The sequence below is a fragment of the Lates calcarifer genome, linkage group LG9 (genome assembly GCF_001640805.2).
Source record: "Lates calcarifer isolate ASB-BC8 linkage group LG9, TLL_Latcal_v3, whole genome shotgun sequence".
NCBI classification, from domain to species: domain Eukaryota; kingdom Metazoa; phylum Chordata; class Actinopteri; family Centropomidae; genus Lates; species Lates calcarifer.
Genome location: NC_066841.1, coordinates 10022697 through 10043839, shown reverse-complemented (window position 1 = coordinate 10043839; position 21143 = coordinate 10022697). Strand labels below are relative to the sequence as shown.

The window sequence follows — 21143 nt, the reverse complement described above, 5'->3', positions numbered from 1 at the left end:
AATCCTCTCTTGCCATCACTGTGGCAGCAAACTAGCTCAGATGAGGAGCAGAAGACCGGATTTATCACGTTTATAAAGCAACGTTTTGCCTAATGAGCAAACTAAATGCAGCAGTTTATATTTTGGTTTAAATGTGGCATCCACAGATGAGCTGAGGAAGAATGTTTCACCCCTCAAACTCAGTAAGTGAATCATTTTCTCTCTTCAATTGTTCTTTAAAATTGAACTTCAAGCATGTTCCAGCTCCTGCACTTATTGATGAGTCAGTGTTAGCATTTTCAAGAGGTGTGTGTGTGGATTGGGCCCAGCAGCCTGCAGGTGGTGTGTAGGGTCAAGAATTGACACCTACTGAGAAGGACTGAGGCATCAGGCTGTAGAGACCGTGGGGATTTTATTGGAATAAGAACTGGCCTATCTTGTCTAACTGATCATTTAAATTGATGTCTGGACTTTAAAAATATATTGTCAGTTAGCCGTGTCAGTGTGCAAGTGAATGTTACATGGCAGGAGCTAAAAACTGCTAGTTTTTCTATGTATCCCTCTTTGCCCCATGTTCCTCTCTAGTCTAACAAAACTAAGCTAGAATTAATTTAATTTATTGAAAAAGAAAGAAAGCAGGAAACAGTAAATGCGGTGTAACATTTACTTCCACCCTTATATAAATGTGTATAACCACTGTGACTCCAGGTGAAGTACCTCTTTGCTGCATGGATGTGTGTTCTGCTGTGAACTGTGTGAGCTCTGCTCTCTTTCCTTGTATGTCAGTGAATGACTGCAGCAGCATGGAGACGTGAGAAAACAGCGCTGTGTTTATAAATCGAGGAACTTTTTTGCGCTCTTTTCTCTTCCTTTCATCACGAACGCTCATTAACGTTACCTCTTCTAGATATTTGCTTCTAAGTAATGGCAGTCCGAGCGCCTACATTTTTGCTCCTGCTGTGCGGGCTGTGCGTTTCTCTGGCGGTTGATTGGGAGTTTGTGGACACCAATTTTACCCACCTCGGTGATGCAATCGACTACAAGGATCCCTGTAAAGCTGGTACAGTGTATTTTATCTGCTCTGCGCATTTATAGATTTTTATTTATTTATTTATTTTTTTTGCATTTCCAGTTGGTGTATATGTATGATGTGCTTTGACCGGTACCCATAGCTATTTACTCCCTAATCACTGTGAGCTGGTGATGGGGAAAAAACGCTAAAACCATTAAAAGGTAAATGTAGCTCCTAATGATTTAGATGTGAAGAGGAATATAGGCTTAAATGTAGGCAAAATGCAAATATTTAAATGCAAAAAAATAACCCCCACATTTTCATTTTGTGGTGGCATAATTAATTGATGACTGTTACTGATTGAAGAACATAGATATGATAGTATAAGATTTATTTATTTATTTTTTTTTACTTTATAGTATAAGCAGCAGAAACACTGCATCACCTGTAAAAGTCCTGTGTTCAAAAAAAGTATGAGCTGCAAAGTGTAGTAATGTAAATAATCTATCATTTTATAGACTTGGATCATATATTTTGTATGTAATATCTTGATATTCAAAGTGATCATTAACTAAAGCTGTCAAAAAACGTTAAAAATGACAATATTTGCATGTGTCTGAATACTGAAGCAAAAAACAAGATCAAAATTGAACGTGTCCATAATTTGACCCTCCAGCAAGAAGCCCTAGAACAGCACTAATCTGAGGGTGATGTTTTCTTGACACAGCACACAGATTGATGCAGTGCAGATTCAGTTTTAGCTGAATAATGACATGAAGTTGACATGATGTACTGCAGGGAGCACCTGCATGAGATGTTAATGCAAAATCAGTATTTGATCGACAAACCTGTGCTCTGTTGATATGTAATTCTTTCCTTGTGAATCTGTTTTATGTTGGATTTAACTTGTTGGTAAAACAAGTATATTGTATCCTCAGTTATCGAGCTGCTTTCAGTGATTTTTCAGTTTTAAGTAATACCACTGTGTAAAAATACTTCAAAATAAATGATGGTCTTGCATTGATAAATTTCCTTGAGTAGAAGTGTAGCTGCAGGTATTAGCAGTAAAATGTGTTCACTTATCAAAAGCAAAGTACTCATTAGGTGACAGATTCCCAACTTGTATAAAGTTGTATTAGTTTATGAGCTGGTCATACAGTATGTTTTGATCTTAAAAGTAACCAGTGACTACAGCTGTCAAATACATCCAGTGGAGTAAAAACAGTACAGGTATAAAGTAGCTTAAAAGGGAAGTAGTCAAGTAAGGTACAAATATCTCAAATTATACTTAAATACCAGAGTAAATGTACTTAGTGGCAAGTTTGACCTGAAGGAGATCATGTGTAGAGTAGGTTTAAAGCAAGTCATGTTAACATGTGAGTAAAATGATAATAATAGTCTAATCTGAAAAAAGAAAACATTCTGCAAAACACACTGTATTGATAAGATACGTAGGGTCCTGATTATATTTAAATCATGCGTTATGAATGAGAAGTCATATGGAAAAACACTGGCACAAAGCTGCCACCGTGTCTCTGATTGTTTGAAAGGCTGCCTTGCCTTTGTTATGAGCTTTCTCAAGTGAAAAAAGAAAATATATCTGTTTTTTTTCCATGATCTAACATGCTAAACAGTTTGGTTATTAGGAGGCCTCCAGCTGGTTGGGGTTCCTTTTTCACTTGTGACTTCTGAAACTTCCAAAACACACCGTTCTTCTAGTCCAAGGCAGTTGCCTGGAGACTAGAGGTCATTGAGGCCGTGCCAGTGCTGTCCTCGGCTGGACGCCGGTGAAATCCCTCTGGCTTCAGGGCATGGGGTGCACACTGCAGGGGTGACAGTCATTTACAGTCACCCTTTGCATGAGTGAATTCACTTCAAAGGCCGACACAGGGCCCGCTATGTCTTTTCATTTGGACTTTCAAAGGCTGTTACATCACATGGCTAAATGAGGTATTTAATGGGAAAGACTCTGTTGAGCTGTTCTGCTGGAATAGTACAATATGAGATCCTGACTCATGCAGGATGTAAGGTTTAAATGATGGAGACAGAATGTCAGTCCCATAAAAGAGGAGGAAAGTTTCAGAAGAGACGTTTTGAAGCCTGGATGTGGATTTATCACAGAGTGCCTTTCAAGAGGCATCATCAAAATTAGAGGATGTGAAATTAGCTATAAAGACTCGTGAAAAACATGTATTTACTTTGTACTTTTAGGACAGAAGTTGAGGGTTTTCCCACATTTCAACACAGTCTATTGGAGCCAGCAACCCAACTTCAGTCCAGTTTTCTGTCTCAGTCTATCACCCCTGCTTTTGGCATGTTTGATTTCATGATTGCTCCTCTTTCTCTCCTGGTTCCCTACTGCTGAGGCTGAATTAAGTAAAATCTACAAAGAATCATCTTTTCAGCTATTTGTTTTCAACAAAACAGTGGTTAAAGAGATGATGACAAAGAGGCAAAATCAGGTCATGACTGCTGTTTTGATCATTCTCATGTGCATCACCATCCTTGCTTGGCTTTTGATGCCACTGTAGAAAATGTGAAGCGTGACATTACGATCACTTTGTAAAAGATGATCAGGAATTACTTTGGGCCTCGTACAAAAGATAAAGTCAGTGTTTGGGAACTCCATGCTGCTGAACACACACACACACAAAACAAACCTGAAGTGCACAGTAGATATTCATGGTCCAGCTGATTGGTCACAAGTGCACAAAGAGGAAAAACAAATCCCCTCTCATGATGATTTGACAGGAAGAGAAATATGTTTCATTCATGTAGTAAAGCTGTTAAATAATATCTTACTTCACCTTATCAGGCAAGTAAAGGTCTTTGCTCTGATGTTCATGACTTCACTCAGGTTAATCAGTTGCTCAGGCAGGTTACTGCAGGAAATCTGCAACAGAAACACTGCATTTAAAGGAAAGATACTAGTGTCACATTAACAACAACTTTGATGACAAATGTGTGTATTTCAGTGCACCCCTACTTATCTACTAAGGCTACTACATTAAAACAGAATTATATTAAGTTGGACTTGCTTGGGTAAATTGCACACATTATCTATAGGGCATTCATAAAAAGCTCCTGCAACAATAGAGCAGCCACTGTACAAAATGGTGATTTGTATGTCACCACATTGTAAAACCCTGGCACTGTGTGATCGCAGTCCTGTAAAGTATTCATTTCACATCTTCAACCTTTTAAAGCTGGACAGTCCTCTGATACAGTGTGTTTCAGTTTTAGTGCGGTGCAGACTGTATTACAGAAGCAGTGTTTGCTGATCAAACAGACACATGAAGTCCTGTTCAGGATGTGCACTAGCAGAGATGGTGAAGCCTTCACTGAAAATGTCACCGTTCAGAGATAAAATCGTTTTAAAAATCAGTGGTGTTTCAGTCTGTATGGCAGCATTAGATTTATTGATTTTGTGTTAATAAATAGTTTCTGAGTTTACAGTATGGAACACTAGGAGTTTGAGGATTGTCATAAGTATTTTTCTTTAATTATTCATTTAATTTTAGTCTCCTTTTTCCAGTTAAGGTTGTGTGCTTCCAAAACACTGCACTGAATGGAGCAGGGAGCAGTGTATTTTGGGAAATAACACTTTGCTTTCTTGCCAAGAATAAGATGAGAGGATTGATACCACTGTAATGTCTGGCCTTTAAACATGAAGTTAGCTTAACTCAGCATAAAGACTGGAAACAAGGAAAGTGCTTGCCAGGCTCTATTCAATGGTTAAAAAAAATCTACCTCTTCTAAAATAAACTACTTGACACATTATCTAGCCACGCACTTAATCCTCTGTAAAACCACCACACATCTTTTTGAAATACTGCTTGTACAAATAAAACAAATGACTGTAGAGTTGCTATTAGGTGGGTTACTTTACCTTTGGACTAAGCAAGGCTAGCTTTTCCTCCCTGTTTCCAGTCTTTATACTAAGCTAAGCTAACCTTCTCAGTAAACAGACATAAGAGCAGTTTGAACCCTGTAGCTCTTGGGAAGAGAGCAAATAAGCATGTCTCTCAAAATGTCAAACTCTTTCTGTGTTTTCATCTGTCTGCACCAGCTGCCTTTTTGGGAGACATTGCACTGGATGAAGATGACCTCCGCATGTTCAAAGAGGCCCACAGCACTGATGATGAACAGCACACTATCCAGACCAACCAAACAGACTCAGGTATCAAAGCAAGAATGAGTTTATCTGTGAATATTTGTTCTTCAAAGTAGAATTTGAATGAGGTTAAATAAAGGGATGGTAATCAACACAGGTTTCCTATTCACTTGTCACAGTTAACAGTTCCACCTCCAATGAGAGTGTCAGGAGTAAAAGATCTGCAATCAAACAGAGTCTCCATCGTCTGAGGAGAGCGGCTACCTCCAGACCTGAGCGAGTATGGCCAGACGGCATCATACCGTACGTGATCAGTGGGAATTTTAGTGGTGAGTTCTGAATTAAAACAATAGACGTTTCAGCTGTTCATACAGGAAAGTTGTCTGCCATACTGTGCAGCCAGCATGTGCTTGTTGCCATGTGTGGTTTTGAGATTCTGGAGCTGTCAAATTCTAATTCAGAGTTTCCTTTCAGGCAGTCAGCGAGCCATTTTCCGACAGGCCATGCGTCACTGGGAGAAACACACTTGTGTAACGTTCACTGAGAGGACGACTGAAGAAAGCTACATTGTTTTCACCTATCGTCCATGTGGGTGAGTTGGGAGCTTCATTAACAATTTTCAAATAGTTTTTTTTCCCCTGCTAGAGCTATGTATTTGTGAATGCATTCATTTCATTAATGGATGAATTCATTATAATGAATTCATTAATAGATTTGTATAATGTCTTTGCCTACAGGACAGAATGATTGTCATCAAACCAAACTCTATTTAAGTGACCATTAAGTGCATTTGAATGTTTTAGCCCGTTTGCTTCACTACAAACCAAATACTTTTGCATCACAGCAAGCTACTTGGCAATCCATGCTGTATGTTTAAGACATGTAAATGGATTTTTGTACTATCACAGGTATCAGATGGTTTCTGTTCATTTCTGCAGAGTGTGAGAATCAATTATCAAACTCTATCATCTTTATTACATTGAGACTCTGTGTCCCATTACAGTAATGATCAAGTCAGTCTTACATTATCCTCATGAGGTGATGAGAGCAGACTTTTCAGTCTGTGCTCAAACACAGGCATAGCTACTGCATTATTTTTATATCAACAATCGATCAAATGACAGCTGACGCTGCAGTTCCCTTCACCTCCAGCATTTTTGGTTCACCCTCTCTGTTCATTTCCAGTAGGCAGCTGTTTTAAGCTCTAAAAGCCCCAATACATGTTACTTGCCTAGCATCTAATGACAGACAAAATTAGCGACTAGCTGGAAAAGCAAGATTCAAGTCAACTAACTGACTATTAAACCACAGAAATAAATGCAAGGCAAAGCTAAAGCTAAAACTTTATAACCTACAAACAAAAACAAACTGCAGTTATGGACCTTAAACTTACAAACACATCTTTATTTATCTCTATATTCACAAGCAGCAGAGTCAGAGTTTGTTCTGCAGGTGTTGCAGGATGTGGACCTGAACAGTGTCACCTCCTGCAGGTGCTGCTCCTATGTGGGGAGGAGAGGCGGAGGCCCTCAGGCCATCTCCATAGGGAAGAACTGCGATAAGTTTGGCATTGTGGTGCATGAACTCGGCCACGTGATCGGCTTCTGGCACGAGCACACGCGTCCGGACCGTGATGAGCATGTAAGCATCATCAGAGACAACATCCAGCCAGGTACTGTTACTGCATGTGTGTTGACATGAATAAGTGCGAATGGATGCATGTGCTCACTGACGCCTCCAGATGTTGTTTCTTTGCATTTAATCTAGTGACTGTCTGTGTGTGAATAGGACAGGAGTATAACTTCTTGAAGATGGAGCCAGGCGAGGTCGACTCACTCGGGGAGGTATACGACTTTGGCAGCATCATGCATTATGCAAGGAATACATTTTCCAGGTTGGTGTGTGATGCTCTGGTGTCATTCACATTTTCAAGTTTAGCTTTGTGCAAGGATTTTATTTTCTTTTATTCCCCACTTAGGAGTTTCCTGAGAATGCATACTTTATTTTTAGCTCTACTCTGGTTCACATTAACAGGCCACGGAACAGCTCCACTGGGGCAATTTGTGGATAAATGCCTTGCTCAAGAGTGTAATTGTGGAGCACTGATGATTCATTCTGTCCACCCTCATGTATATTTGAACTGGCAATGCACAGTGCATCAACCTGTGTCTCTATCCAGGACTATTATCACCACTACCTTGCTTGTGATGTGCTTAATCAGATGATTAAACACCTACATTTCTGAAATTTAGAGTTTGAAATGACAGCATATTCCACAATAAGAGTTCTGACTTGTTATTTAAAGCAGCGTTTAAAGTTGTTTGGAGAACCCAACATCAAATCTAGCCCAAACCATATGAAAAAATCCCTAACTGCCACTAATATCATGCTGCATTATCAGCTGAGCTACTACACTGACCTGGTGTTTGTCCCTTTATTCAGCTCTGCTAAACAAGCTCCATAGGAAACCTCAGGGATTTGGTCCTTTATTGTCACAGAAATGGTTTCACACTAGTCTCCTTTTCATTTCTGTCTCGTGCATGTTGTTGCCCCGTTGCTTTTCTCTGTGCTTTGGTTTTTTACCTCCATCACCGCTTTACTGGTCTGGGTCATGGAGGCAAGCCAAGCTAAATAAAGGCCTGGCAGTTCAGGCTTTGTTGAACAATTTGGGCTGGAGTGGCCTTTTTCTCTGGCATTCAGGAGTGGGCTCCACTGAGCCGGCTGGCACCGGCAAAAGGCCCCATTCAGACCGCTCTGTTTGCACATGCCTGTCATTCATGGGTGCATCACCATGGGAACTGAGCAAGAGTGAGCTCCAAACCCAGTGAGAGATTATCAGAATCAATAAAGTATCAAGGTGTTGAACAGGAGTCGGATCTGGACAAAAGAAAATCCTGCTCTCTAATCAGTCTTTCTGTGTGAACTGCTGAAAACCAGTTTCCTGCACATCAGTGTAGTTTGAAGATGTTGTTCCTTTTCTTATTTTTTTGTTTTGTTTTGTTTTTGTGCTAGAATTGATTTTTGAATTGTCAGTTTTGTCTGAGAATGAACTCCTCAGGTTTAAAATGTGTCTGAAACAGAGGAATCTTCTTAGACACAATTTTGCCCCGTTACGATGTCAATGGAGCCAGGCCACCTATTGGACAGAGGACCAGGCTTAGCAAAGGGGACATTGCACAAGCACGCAAACTCTACAAATGTGCAAGTAAGATATTAATAATTTAATGATCATATCTGTAAAATGGAATCATACCTTGATTTTTAGACTTAATAATTTCCAATATCAGTTATATTTTGCCTCGTGACTGAATGTGTACTAACTAAAGTTAAACCTGCCAAACAGGGGAAAAGCTCTTTAAAAGCTCTGTTCATTACTCTGGGATTTGAATGCTATTTTTCTGGTAGTGATTGTAGCAGAGCCATGTTGACGTTTCGGTTTGTTGTTGTGACAGGGTGTGGGGAAAGCCTGCAGGACAGTGCTGGAAACTTCTCCTCTCCTGGTTTCCCCAACGGGTACTCAGCATACGCTCACTGTATCTGGAGGATTTCTGTCACTCCCGGGGAGAAGGTGAACGACAACGTTACTGTATTATATTTTGTATTATATATTGGTTGTGATAATGTAATTAAGTAGGACAGATGGGAATGAACCCACATGAGAAAGAAAATGTCATCCACTGATCATGCACTATACTACATTCTTTGTTAATGAGGTAAATGTGACAACTGCAGTCATGGATTTTTATCATATTATTCAGCTGTTTGGTAAACATGTCATCTTCATATTATTTCATTTCTCACACTTTAAGTTGCATTTACTCAGTATTTTCATGTACATGCGAATAACACTAATTAATTAGAGTAAATAAAGAAAATGGCTGAATGCATAAAAACAGTTGTTTGACACAGTACAAGACAATTAGTTGCTCTGCTGAATTGTTCAGTAATCAGTATGTGGCCAGCTCTAAGTCTCTAAGTCATAGTGACTTACTGGTAACCACCCAACCTCCATCTGTCTCTTCATCCCTGTGTATCACTGTGTTTCTCACAGATTGTTCTGAATTTTACTTCCATGGACCTCTTCAGGAGTCACTTGTGTTGGTATGACCACGTGGAGGTCCGAGACGGGTTCTGGAGAAAAGCTCCACTGAAAGGTCTTTAACTGATACAGTTTCATACCTCTGTTATATACACAGTACTGAGTGCTGTGAAGTTCTTACTGACAGGCAATGTCATTATTTTCTCATGTGCTTTGGCAGGCCGTTTTTGTGGAGACACACTTCCAGATCCAATCATCTCTACCGACAGTCAGCTGTGGATTGAATTCAGAAGCAGCAGCAGCTGGGTGGGCAAAGGCTTTTCAGCTGTTTATGAAGGTATGTCATCAATCTTTTGGTGATTTTAATACACACCTCATGTATGCTACATCCTCATCCTCATCAGCCATTTGTTGCAGGTTTTACATTTGATTTCACTGTACACTGTGCAGCAACTGAAGGTAGAAATGGAGAACAGAAGTCGCTGAACGAAACAAACTCCCATTATACTCACTTCTCACCTCCTGTGCAGCCATTTGTGGGGGAGAGGTGAAGAGAGACAGCGGCCAGATCCAGTCTCCCAATTATCCTGATGACTACCAGTCCAATAAAATGTGTGTGTGGAAAATCACAGTAGCAGAGGGTTTCGACGTTGGCCTCTCCTTCCAGTCGTTTGAGGTAAACTCACCAGTATTGTCACTGGTCAAACTGGAGCAATGGAAAGGCACTGAACTAGCTAGAAGATAAAGATAGCTTAGCCATTTCCAGATCTTCTGAGGATCTTCCCTCAGGTACCTTAACACTTTTTTTTTTTTTGCTCAGTGCTTATTTTCATTTCCACTGCCCTGACATTCGATTGCAAGATGAGGCTTGTTAAAACATAATAAACCTTGATATCATCTGCTGTAATGTTTCATTGTAACCTTATCTGTCCTTACTTCGACCACAGATTGAGAGACATGACAACTGCGCTTACGACTACGTGGAGGTGAGGGATGGCAATTCAGAAAGCAGCCCGCTTCTCGGCCATTTCTGTGGCTATGACAAACCAGACGACATCAAAAGCAGCTCTAACCAGTTGTGGCTGAAGTTTGTATCTGACGGATCGGTCAACAAAGCTGGGTTTGCAGCCAACTTTTTTAAAGGTTCGTAGGTCATTTTAGTTGCCAGTGCTGAGACAGACTTTGTTGACACATGTGGCAGATAATGCGTTTCAGAAAACTAATTTTGTTGAGTTTTCATCTGCCAGAGATGGACGAGTGCTCCAGACCTGACAACGGTCACTGTGAGCAGCGCTGTCTGAACACGCTGGGCAGCTACAGATGTGCCTGCGACCCTGGATATGAGCTGGCAGCTGACAGACGCAGCTGTGAGAGTGAGTGCAGGGCACGACTCCACAAACTAACATACTACTCATGCCTAACAGCAGAGTGCTGTTACTTCAAAATCTGAAGCCAAGCCTGCAAGCTAGTCCGCTGCTACCCTCACATGGCATACTCCTCTCAGTGCAACATATTTTCATTGTCATTTTGCTGCATGCCTGCTGCCACACCACTCACCCAAAAGCCTTCAATCACTATTAATGCTACCATCACCACTGCAGCTGTTCATATAGCAATTCAAAAGCCCCATTTCCACCTCGGCATCCACCTGTAGGCTCTAAGACTGCCCTCCTCCTAGGAGATAAGTTATCCCCACTGCTGTATGTTTATTTGTAGAGAGTGATAAGGTCAGAGCCTACACGCCAAATATCAGCACCGTACATACTCCAGATTCACATCTGAAATTACTTAATGACACACAAAAGTATAACACTGCGCATGGATATTGTTTCTCTGGGATGAAATTGGAAAAATAAACAAGTTTAAACGAGTTTCTCATTGAGAAAATGAAGCCAATGAGAACACAAGCTGATTCATTCTTAGGCCTGTCTGACTGAATGAGGCCCAATCAACAGACTCTGAATTGAGTTCTTGGCTCTGTCAGACGGGCCTGCAGCTGGGAAGAATCAACCCAAGATATACAAATACTGAAAGATATATATATATATATATATATATATATATATATATATATATAAAGTCATTTCATTTGCTGCATTAATGTACGTCAAGTGCTGCTTCTACAAGTATTTGCAATGTTTGTTTTTTTTTTTTAAGTCATCTTTTTTGCCCATTCGAGGCTTGACTCCCTGGGAGTTTCCTTTTTTACCACAAGAGGGTACTGCTCTCATGCTGCAACTTCTCTGTGAGGCTTGACAGTCACCCAGTAGATTCATCCAAACAATGTAAAATGGGAATTACATTTTTGTCCAACAGAATTTGGCACTCTCCTTTTTTTTTACAAAAGGAATCAGAATTTTATTCTGCAGCCTTTTAATTTACAGGCTATAATTACTGGGTAATTCCAGTACCACAGTTTCCTATTACCATTAACTTTTATGTGATTTTTACTATTCTTGACGTTCCTTTGTCTTAACGTCCATAATTTAAAATGGTCATCTTTTTCTGCAATTAAAGGATTAAAGAAAAGGTTAAAGAGCTCAAAAAGTCACACGTGGGTTTGTGTAATTTATGTTTCACAAGTATTTTTATTTCACACATCTACCACTAAAATAAGTGCTTTCTCCCACCAGCAGCTGCCTGTGGTGGGTTCATCACCAAGCTGAACGGCTCCCTCACCACCCCCGGCTGGCCCAAAGAATATCCACCAAACAAGAACTGTGTGTGGCAGCTGGTGGCGCCCATTCAGTATCGCATTACTCTGGTGTTCGATGTGTTTGAGACCGAAGGGAATGATGTGAGTTAACAATCTCAATGATTTCTTTGTTTTTCTATTCATATAAGATATATCACAGTGTTTCTGCAGAGATTTTATCTGACAACTGGTTAAAATCATTTCACAATTTCACAAGCCATTTCTTCTTTTGTCCTTGGTAGTAAGTAAAATCTTCTAGTGTTTACCATCAGGTGTGTAAATATGATTATGTGGAGGTGCGCAGTGGGTTGAGTTCAGACTCAAAGCTTCACGGGAAGTTTTGTGGAGCAGAGAAACCAGAGGTCATCACCTCCCAGCAAAACAACATGAGGATTGAGTTCAAATCAGACAACACTGTGTCCAAGAGGGGCTTCAAGGCTCACTTCTTCTCTGGTAAGTCTTGAAGTGTTAAGTATTTAGGAAGTGTTGAGGAAGGAAGTATTGAGGAAGTGGTAACATGGACAAATACTCACACCCCCATCCTACTTCAAGAATAATGCAGGCAGCTGTCTTCAATTTCTGCACAAGAATGAAAGCAGTGTAGTTTGACTTTATGTAATGCTTAGATTTAAATTTACATACCTAATAGTTAATGCTGTATGTTTAATTCAAATTCATTTCCTGTTACGTTCACATTTGTAATCACATTCCTATTTGCACTATTTACATTTATTCTATACATTATTTTAAAGGTGCCATATGTAAGTTTTTGCTATCGCTACATAGCCAACACTAGCAATAACAGCTAGCCAGCCTGGAACAAACAAGTTCAGCATCAAACTCTTGTTTTGCTTCTATTTTTATCACTAATAATATAGAGATTACTCTGTGTTGGATATAAAATTTTATTCCATTTCTAGTTCAAAAACTTTTCTCAAAAGTCACATACATACTCCACACATGATATATCTGGCATCTTTTTCACCTTCCATTCTCACTGAACCAGCACCTCTAACAGCCTTCAAAATTGATGTAAGCTTTCATTCAGTTTGTTATGTGGACAGGAAAAGCTTTTCAAAAACACTAACATGAATAATATACAGGAGATGTTTTTGCTGTGATATGATCCAGGATTGTTTGTGTTTCATACAGCAGATTCTCCCTGTTGAAGAATACAGAAATCCTTTGTGCTTGCACTCAGCAGAAGATCCTAGAATGCCTAAAATGTTAACTCAATATGATCTGCAAGTTCTCTGCAGCCTATTGTGACAGATTCACATGTTGTGCATAGGAATTCTGAATTAAAATTGCTTAAATGTCAACAGATATAGATGAGTGCTCCAAAGAAAATGGAGGCTGCCAGCATGAGTGTGTGAACACCTTCGGGAGCTACAGCTGTCAGTGTCGCAGCGGCTTCATGCTTCATGATAATAAGCACGACTGCAAAGAAGGTACAGTATGTGTCTCTGCTGTCCCTCACCTGCGTGATTTAAAGGGTCAGTTCACCTAAATTATAAAAAGAAAAATAATGAATTTTCCTCCAGTACTTTAAGTTGATCACTTCAGCTCCACCCCAGCTGGAGCCAGTATAAAGCCAAGATGGGACAGAAGGTGGGATCGAGAGTCCTTTGCTTTCTCCCATGTGGCCACATTTCACTCACGTTCTTATTTATAAATATTGATTTTCTTGAATAATTCCATATCACTATAGACCTCACTGTGGAGGGTCTTCACAGGAACTACTTATAGCCATTTACAGTCTCTCAGTTCCAATGAAAATTGCTCAGAGATGGAAAATCCCCAGTATGTTTGTGAAAAGCTTGTGTTCACTTTGCTGTTCTTTTTCTGTTGCCTTTTCCAAGGACACTTGTGTTGAAAATGAAGAAATGATGCTGATGAGTGCTCAGGCTTCATTGTTGTGTTTTTTTCAGCTGGGTGTGATCATGTTGTAAATAGTGTGTCAGGCATAATCAGCAGCCCCAACTGGCCTGACAAGTATCCCAGCAAAAAGGCCTGCACTTGGTCTCTGTCCACTACCCCAGGCCATCGAATCAAACTTGTATGTCAATAGATGTTTTTTTCCTTTAAAAATTATGTTATGATCCAAATATTAAAGACTTTAAAAGCAGCCAGGAACTTATCATGATCATCTTTTTAAAATGACTTTCAGATTTTCAACGAGATCGATATGGAGGCTCATTTGGAGTGTGCTTACGACCACCTGGAGATCTATGACGGGCGAGACTTCCGTGCCCCGAGCCTAGGGCGCTTCTGTGGCACCAAGAAGCCATCTCCAGTCATTTCTAGTGGCAACAAAATGTTCCTGCATTTTTTCTCTGACAACTCTGTGCAGAAGAGAGGCTTTGAGGTTTCATACAGCGCAGGTGGGCTGTAAAGTTATTGTTCTTCGCCTGAAAAAAAGAGTCTGGAAATGTATTAAAATGGTTCCCCAGAGAAAGAATAGAATAGCAAAAATTTAACATTTCAACTATGGGTTTGTTTTCTGTTGTGTTTAGAAAGCTGCATTCTTTCCTGAATTTTACGAGTTCTTCTCTCTGACCCTCTAATTTTGTGGTTGTGAATTCCCAGAATGTGGAGGAAGCCTTAAAGCCGAGGTCAAGACAAAAGATCTGTACTCTCATGCACAGTTTGGAGATAACAACTACCCTGGTGGCTCTGACTGTCTGTGGGTGGTCACTGCTGAGAAGGGTTACGGAGTGGAGATCATCTTCCAAGTGTTTGAGATAGAAGAGGAGGCAGACTGTGGGTACGATTACGTGGAGCTGTATGACGGTGCTGACATCAAGTCTCCGAGGCTGGGACGATATTGTGGATCTGGGGTAAGGCTAAAGATATCAGTCGTCTGTACTATATGCTGCTGAAAAACAAACCTTTGCTTCAAAACCATCTCTTTTTGTCTATATCTTTTTTTTTTCCTCAGGCTCCAGAGGAGGTCTACTCAGCTGGAGACGCCATAGTCTTGAAGTTTCACTCAGATGACAGCATAAGTAAAAAGGGTTTTCATGTACACTACACAAGCACAAAGTTCCAGGACACATTACACGCAAGCAAGTGACTCTCTAAACTTACCCCAAACCTAAATGGAGACTTCACCCCTAACATTTGGTCGTACACGCCCTTTTCCAGGCGAGGAGTGAATGCATGGATTGATACCACAAACACCAACCCACATACTTTACATTCACATCTGCTAGAAAGAGTGAAGCCATGCAGACAAATTACATCTTTACTCTTCCTCATTATATAGCTATATAGAGTGAAAGGCAACAACTAGTTTGAAGTCATTTTCAGTCACACCGCCTGTAATGAGCTGATTACGTCGTAACACTGTGCTAAGATGCAAAATGTATATTTTGTGATATAGTTTACCTATTTTAAAAAAAATCATGATATCAATTATGTCAGTTTTTACTGTTGAGGTTGAGAGGTTGATCACGTAATGCACTTAGTTGGATGGTATCACGTTACAAATGCATAATTATGGGAGAAAAGCTTGTGTCGAAAGCTTAAGTATTTAATTTTTTCTGACGTGCCTTTAGTTTTTGAATTTCCTTGCAGTACATTAACATTCCCTCACAGTATATTTTCAGTCCCCTTTTTTTCCCTGACATTTTTTGTATTTCTTTTAAACCACTATTGTGTTTCCACACGTGTGCTGGGTGTGTTACATCACTGTTGGGTGTGGTTACAGGTGCAAGAGCTCAAACCTCTTACACACCAAACCACACCCATCAATGGTGGTGTGTCGGGTCAAGGGAGCAGCCTTTAGGTTTAAAACTGAAAGGACTGTGAAATGCTGGTATTAAAGGTGCCCTGTCAAGTTTCCCTGTAAACAAACAAAGCTGTGTTTATATTCAGTGTTGCTCACCAAAACAAATTGCTTGCAATGTCTTCCGCATAAAACACAGTTTTAAACATTTAAAATGAGGCATTATTTACTAGTGCAGAGTTTTCTTCACTGCCCTTTTTTGGTGTTTTGCTGCATTTCTTTGAATGTTAGCAACACCAATGAGTCGAAAAGCAAGAAACTAACCATTATGTATGTATCGTGTCACCCACTGGCCTGTGCATGTGCATCCTCAAGTAAGCACTTCACAAACAGAACAAGGATCCACTCGTTAAAACACTGCTCCAAAGGGTTGCTAGTAGCCAAAAACCCCACAGGGCACCTTTAATTTATACATCAACATCTACAGTATGTAATGAACTGACACTTTTGTTTTATTTATTTTACTGCTGGAATAATAAGCACACTTTGGAAAATAATTTTCAAGAAATACTTTTATTAAAATATTGCCCATATAACTGTGATACTGGGTGCCACTTTACAAGTATCAGGCTCTGGATCAACAAGGGCAAACAGCTGGTGCCCTAAATTCATCTAGCGCAGGAAGTAGAAAGTAAATATCCAAAATTATAACCGTTTGTTCACATAAAACTGACTATTACACTGAAGCTCCTTTTATGTGTCTTATCACCCTGCTTCTACCAGCTCTAATCAAAAAGCTTAACATTTCCCAAACCCCCTGAAAGCACCAAAGACATCATAAGTACATAACACTGTAGAATCAACAAAAACTTTTTTCAAAATGTAAAAAAAAAATCACAGTATTAAATGATTAAGATGTTTACTGTTAATGTATCATGCACAAAAAAAGATTATTGAATCATAGAAGCAACCATAATAGAACATTACATTTAATCTCACAACAGTCATGTTACCAGACAGTTTCTCATTCTTCACTGAAGCACAGCTTCTCTGAAATGAAATGTGTGGCAGTAGATCCAGTCTACATATTGAACAATGTGTTAGAAAAAATGTTTCCTAAGATACATGTGTTTCTATCAGACAGATAGGTCTAGAATCAACTGTATATTGCACAAGTACAAATACATTTCTGTATCTAATTATGTGCACAAGTTCTGTTTTCTCTTTTTCTGATATGCATTTTTATTTCATGTGTCAACTTTTTGTAACTTTTTACCCTTCTGTTACCACTTTTTATTTTTATTTTTTCAATTTTGTTAAATCTTTGGTAAGAAAACTTTGAGAGGCTCATTTTCATGCACTTTATCCAGGAAGCCCAAGTTAAAGTAAGGGTACAGTGTCTCACTGAAGTTCTCCCTGAAGGTGTAGAGATGTGTCATGCTCTCTGCGTTATAAAAGGACACCAGTCCCCTCTTGTAGTCCAGGTACACTCCGATCCTGGCCAGTGGCTCCTCCAGGGACAGGACAGTTGGAGGCGAAGTGCCAGCCATGTACTGTATCCCATAAGAGAGGGAGAGAGTCCAGAAGCCGTTGGCTGGGAGGGCTTTGATGACTCCCTTTCTTGGCACAGACTCTCGAGCCACCCCCACAGTCCAGACTGTGCTGCTGTAGACTTCGATCTCCCAGTAGTGGCGTCCGTGGGTGAAGCCCTGGCTTCCAAGCAGTGACAGGGCAGCATTGAACCTGTAGGGGTTGTCCTGCACGGTGTGGTTAAAGGTCTGGTAGCGAACACAGGTGAGGGAGGAGGTCAGGCTGAGCCAGGGGTTTGCCGTGCTGGAGTTAAAGGTGATGGCTGCTGGAACTAAAAATAGGAAAATTATAAGATAACAAAAGATGTTAAAAAAAAAAAAAAAAAAAAAAATCATTACTAATGTGTTTATGCTTAGATTGTCAGTATAGATTTCTGGGTAATTCAGTGTCTGTAGTTTGCATTTGCTAAGGGGGATGGGGCCCCTTACAGTACCTGGGTAAATGCTTCCTTTCATGGATTTCCACACTCTATACTGGAGGGGCCCTGCAAACCGACCCTCACACAGACTGGGCGGTGTAAATGCAGGTTTCTCAAACTTCAGCGATGGCCTGCCAGCAAAAGCAAAGTCACAACAATGAAAACAAAGAAAAAGGAAAAAAAAAAAAAAAAACATCCCAGATCAGAGCAGCTGAACTTTTCCCACACTCACCTCTGGAGCAGGATTTTGATGCTCTGAAATGGGACACCGGAATAAACACAGGAAAAAGACAAACAGAGACTGGTGATTAGTTTTGCTGTATCAGAAAGAAGAGAAAGCTTTTTCCACATTACATCAATGTCTGAGCTCACGCTATCCCACCCTGTGGGATCTCCCTGTGGCTGGGGGAAAGTCCCGCAGCCATGGCCTGAGTATGGCCCTGTGCCTGAACTAAACTCCTTATCCTCCAGATCAACGAGTGAGATCACTGGGCTACATCCTGTCTGCGCTCACTGAGAGCAAGTCCTTTGTTATTAGAATAGTGGCAATGTTCCAAACATTGCTCTTTAAATACACGCAAACTTACATGAGCAACAAGAATAGAGTACAACCTTAAACAGGAAAGTCAGAATGGTTACACCCTGCTCACTTAAATATTTGACGTTGATGATGGAAAGCCTGCAACATCTTTGAGCGATGTATACAACTAAGTTTACCCCCACCTTTACTTCTTCTGGCTCCAGTGTGATATAAATAGTTTTGGACACAAAAAAAAGTTTGAAATCAAAAGCTCAGCATTTCTCGCCTTAATCATCCCCAGGGCTGACTCATCATGCTGTTAATAACTTCCAGATGGGTTGCGTTCATAACAGTTCATAATAGCTGGACTCACTCGCAGCAGGGTGAACGGGTCTTGCTCTTTCAGCTTGTCCTCTATCTCGTGGACGGCTCTCTGCAGGCGGGAGATCTCCACACACAGCAGGGCCTTGTGCTCGTCCAGGCGGATCAGCTCTCTGCGCTCCTCCGTCTTCAGCTTCACCTGCAGCAGCTTCTCCTCCTGGTAGAGGAACTGGTGCAGGTCGCTGAACTGGGCCTCAATGCGCTGCTTGAGGTCAGCTGTGTGCTCCTAAGTGACAAAAGTCAGTCCCACTTATTTTTAAGTCTCGAAAAAGGCCAAATGAGGCAAAACACTCACTTAGTTCAATGTGTGCTGGATATAAGAGAGATCATAACACTTTGATTTGTTGATATGGCTTTCAAAATGAATTAGGACATTCTCAATATTTATGGTGGTGCAGACAATGCATTGCAGTGTGTGCATAATGATATATATCCTATTTCCTCTCACCTTGAGCTTTTTAACCTCATCCTCGGCTTCTCTGTCATACTGCAGCGCTGTGTTGAGTTCAGCTTTGAGAGAATCCATGGAGCTGTTCAGAGACGCCTGCGAGGACAGAGACACAACAATACTGAATGCTGAGTTGCCTCTCATTTTACTTTCACTGTTATACCTACACTGGACCAGTTGGGGCAAAATAACACATATAGCACATACACATGGGAACTAGTCATTAGCACTGGTGTTCCCTTAAATTCAGTGCCCATATAGAGAAAACACTGTAGTAAATTTTGGCAAAAGCCAAAAGTACCAAAGCCAAAGAGACACTATCATTTACATCCTAAAAAAAGATGCACCAGGGTCTTTTTTAAACATAACCAAAAAATCAGAGAAGAAAATCAAGTTTTTAAAAGGAAATGTCTCTGGTGTCATCTACAGTGTAAGCAGTATGTAACAGAAGTAAGTTATCATCATTACAGGTAAACCTGTGTGCACCAACTTCCTGTGAGGCATGCTTATGTATAGAATTAAAGACACAGAAATCATTAAATCTCCAATTATTCATTACTGCTACATCAAGTGTCTCAGAAATGTTCTTATATAGCGACATTTGCATCTGAATAAAATCTTGATATTCTGCTGAACCTCTTCAAAGTTAACTCACCCTGTACTTCTGTTCAGCCTCCTGCACACACATCATGGTGTGATTCCTGTGCTCCTGGGAGACGCCACACACCAGACACACCAGCTCCTGGTCCTCCTCACAGTACAGCTTCAGCTCCTCTCTGTGTCTGCTGCAGCGGGGGACCGGAGCAGGAACCCTCTCCACCACCCCGACATCTGCCAGGCGGGCTCCGCTCCCGCTCTCCTCCAGACCCTGACAGTAGCTCTCCACTATGTTGGCAACAATGCGGTTGGGCCTGTAGCTCTGCCCAGGGTACACCTTCCTGCACTGAGGGCAGGAGCCTGTGCCCCCCTGCCCAGGGCCCCTGGGACCGGTCCAGTAGCCCTCGATGCACCCCAGGCAGAAGGTGTGATCACAGGGCAGAGATACCGGCTGCTTGAAAAGATCCAAGCAGATGGAGCAGGTCAGGTCTCTGCTGATTCTGTGTGCTGAGCTTTTGGTCACTTGTCCTGCTATGGGAGGCTGTCGCAACTTTTCCATTGCTGTCTGCATAGCAAATTCTCCCTCCTTCGGTTTCCAACTTTTCTTTTCTGGCTTTATTCCTTGGTTTAGTTTCTCCAAGTTCTGCAGATAGACTGACTGGATTTTCTTCACTTCTTTCTGATTCTTGCTCATTCCTTTGCCTTGATTGTTTTCCTTTGTTCTGACGGTACAGCTGGACCTCTACGTCCTTCCTCTCCTGCAGAGTGTGGCCGCTCTCTTTGGCCTCCAGTCTTCCTGTTGACTGTGGGGAAATGGAGGGGGTGGTGCAAAAGCAGCTTCAGCCTCTCACATCCTCGGCAGATAGTGAGGGAATCTCAGCGGGCCCCCCTCTTTCCCTCCAGAGTGACATCACATCTTAGTCAGGAAACCAAGGCGGACCGTGGATATTCTATCCTTGGTGTGTTTGTTTAGAGTCTGGGCATTAAATCCAAGGAAGTCACAGCTTCATTAAACTCTTAATCTGCTGTAGATTAACTACAGAGAAATGTAAATCCATTTTATGTGACTTGGAGTGTGTATGTGCGTGAGTGTGTTTGAGACAGACACAGAGCAGACTGAAACTTGTGAGCAATAACAGATTTCCTGCTTCTTTTTATGGAAAAGCTTTCTGCCCACTCAGTAATCATCATCAGTCAAGGGTAAACAAGATCATTAAGAGATTTACACAAAGAAAGAAAAAGTCTGACAGGAAGAAAGGTCCACCGTAGACAAATACAAATACTGCAGGCATCCTGTGGCTCCCCCTCCCCCTCATCTGGTTATTATAATAACAGATATTTACAACTTGTTCCCTAATGCCTGGGACATCTGTCCAGTAAACTGGACCTTCTTTCAACATGCAAGGAAAAAAAAAAGTCCTGTTAGCATATAACAGTTTGAATATTACAGGGTGTTGCATCAAGCTAATCACACATCACCACAGACACACACAAACTAAACACAGACACCCTGTGATTACGCACTGGAGCATCATCACAGCTCTGGGTCCTCCTCACAGTCAGGAGAGTAAAACTACAGTGGAATTATATGTATTTTAAAATGGATGTGTGTGAGTGAGT

General features: G+C 40.9%; 2 protein-coding genes across 3 annotated transcripts; one reads left to right on the top strand and one right to left on the bottom strand.

The window, feature by feature from the left end:
- Window positions 1-636: 636 nt before the first annotated feature.
- On the top strand, window positions 637-16908 carry LOC108879830 (bone morphogenetic protein 1). 2 transcript variants are annotated; one of them, XM_018671232.2, is made up of 20 exons: window positions 637-1039; window positions 5061-5171; window positions 5285-5434; window positions 5580-5697; window positions 6599-6777; window positions 6894-6999; window positions 8186-8310; window positions 8558-8673; window positions 9157-9259; window positions 9365-9481; window positions 9675-9820; window positions 10092-10287; window positions 10392-10517; window positions 11781-11941; window positions 12112-12292; window positions 13165-13290; window positions 13771-13898; window positions 14010-14223; window positions 14429-14679; window positions 14781-16908. In XM_018671232.2, exons 1-20 carry the CDS (start codon window positions 904-906, stop codon window positions 14913-14915), a joined length of 2925 nt encoding a protein of 974 aa, XP_018526748.1. In that variant the 5' UTR covers window positions 637-903; the 3' UTR covers window positions 14916-16908. The 2 variants fall into 2 exon arrangements, with proteins under 2 accessions (XP_018526748.1, XP_018526746.1); XM_018671230.2 differs by having other exon boundaries at window positions 638-1039; window positions 11778-11941.
- trim69 (tripartite motif containing 69) lies at window positions 16124-20927 on the bottom strand. Its single transcript, XM_018671235.2, has 6 exons — window positions 19582-20927; window positions 18927-19022; window positions 18471-18704; window positions 17810-17832; window positions 17593-17708; window positions 16124-17430 (listed from the first exon to the last, which is right to left on the bottom strand). Exons 1-6 carry the CDS (start codon window positions 20215-20217, stop codon window positions 16886-16888), a joined length of 1650 nt encoding a protein of 549 aa, XP_018526751.1. The 5' UTR covers window positions 20218-20927; the 3' UTR covers window positions 16124-16885.
- Window positions 20928-21143: the final 216 nt, after the last annotated feature.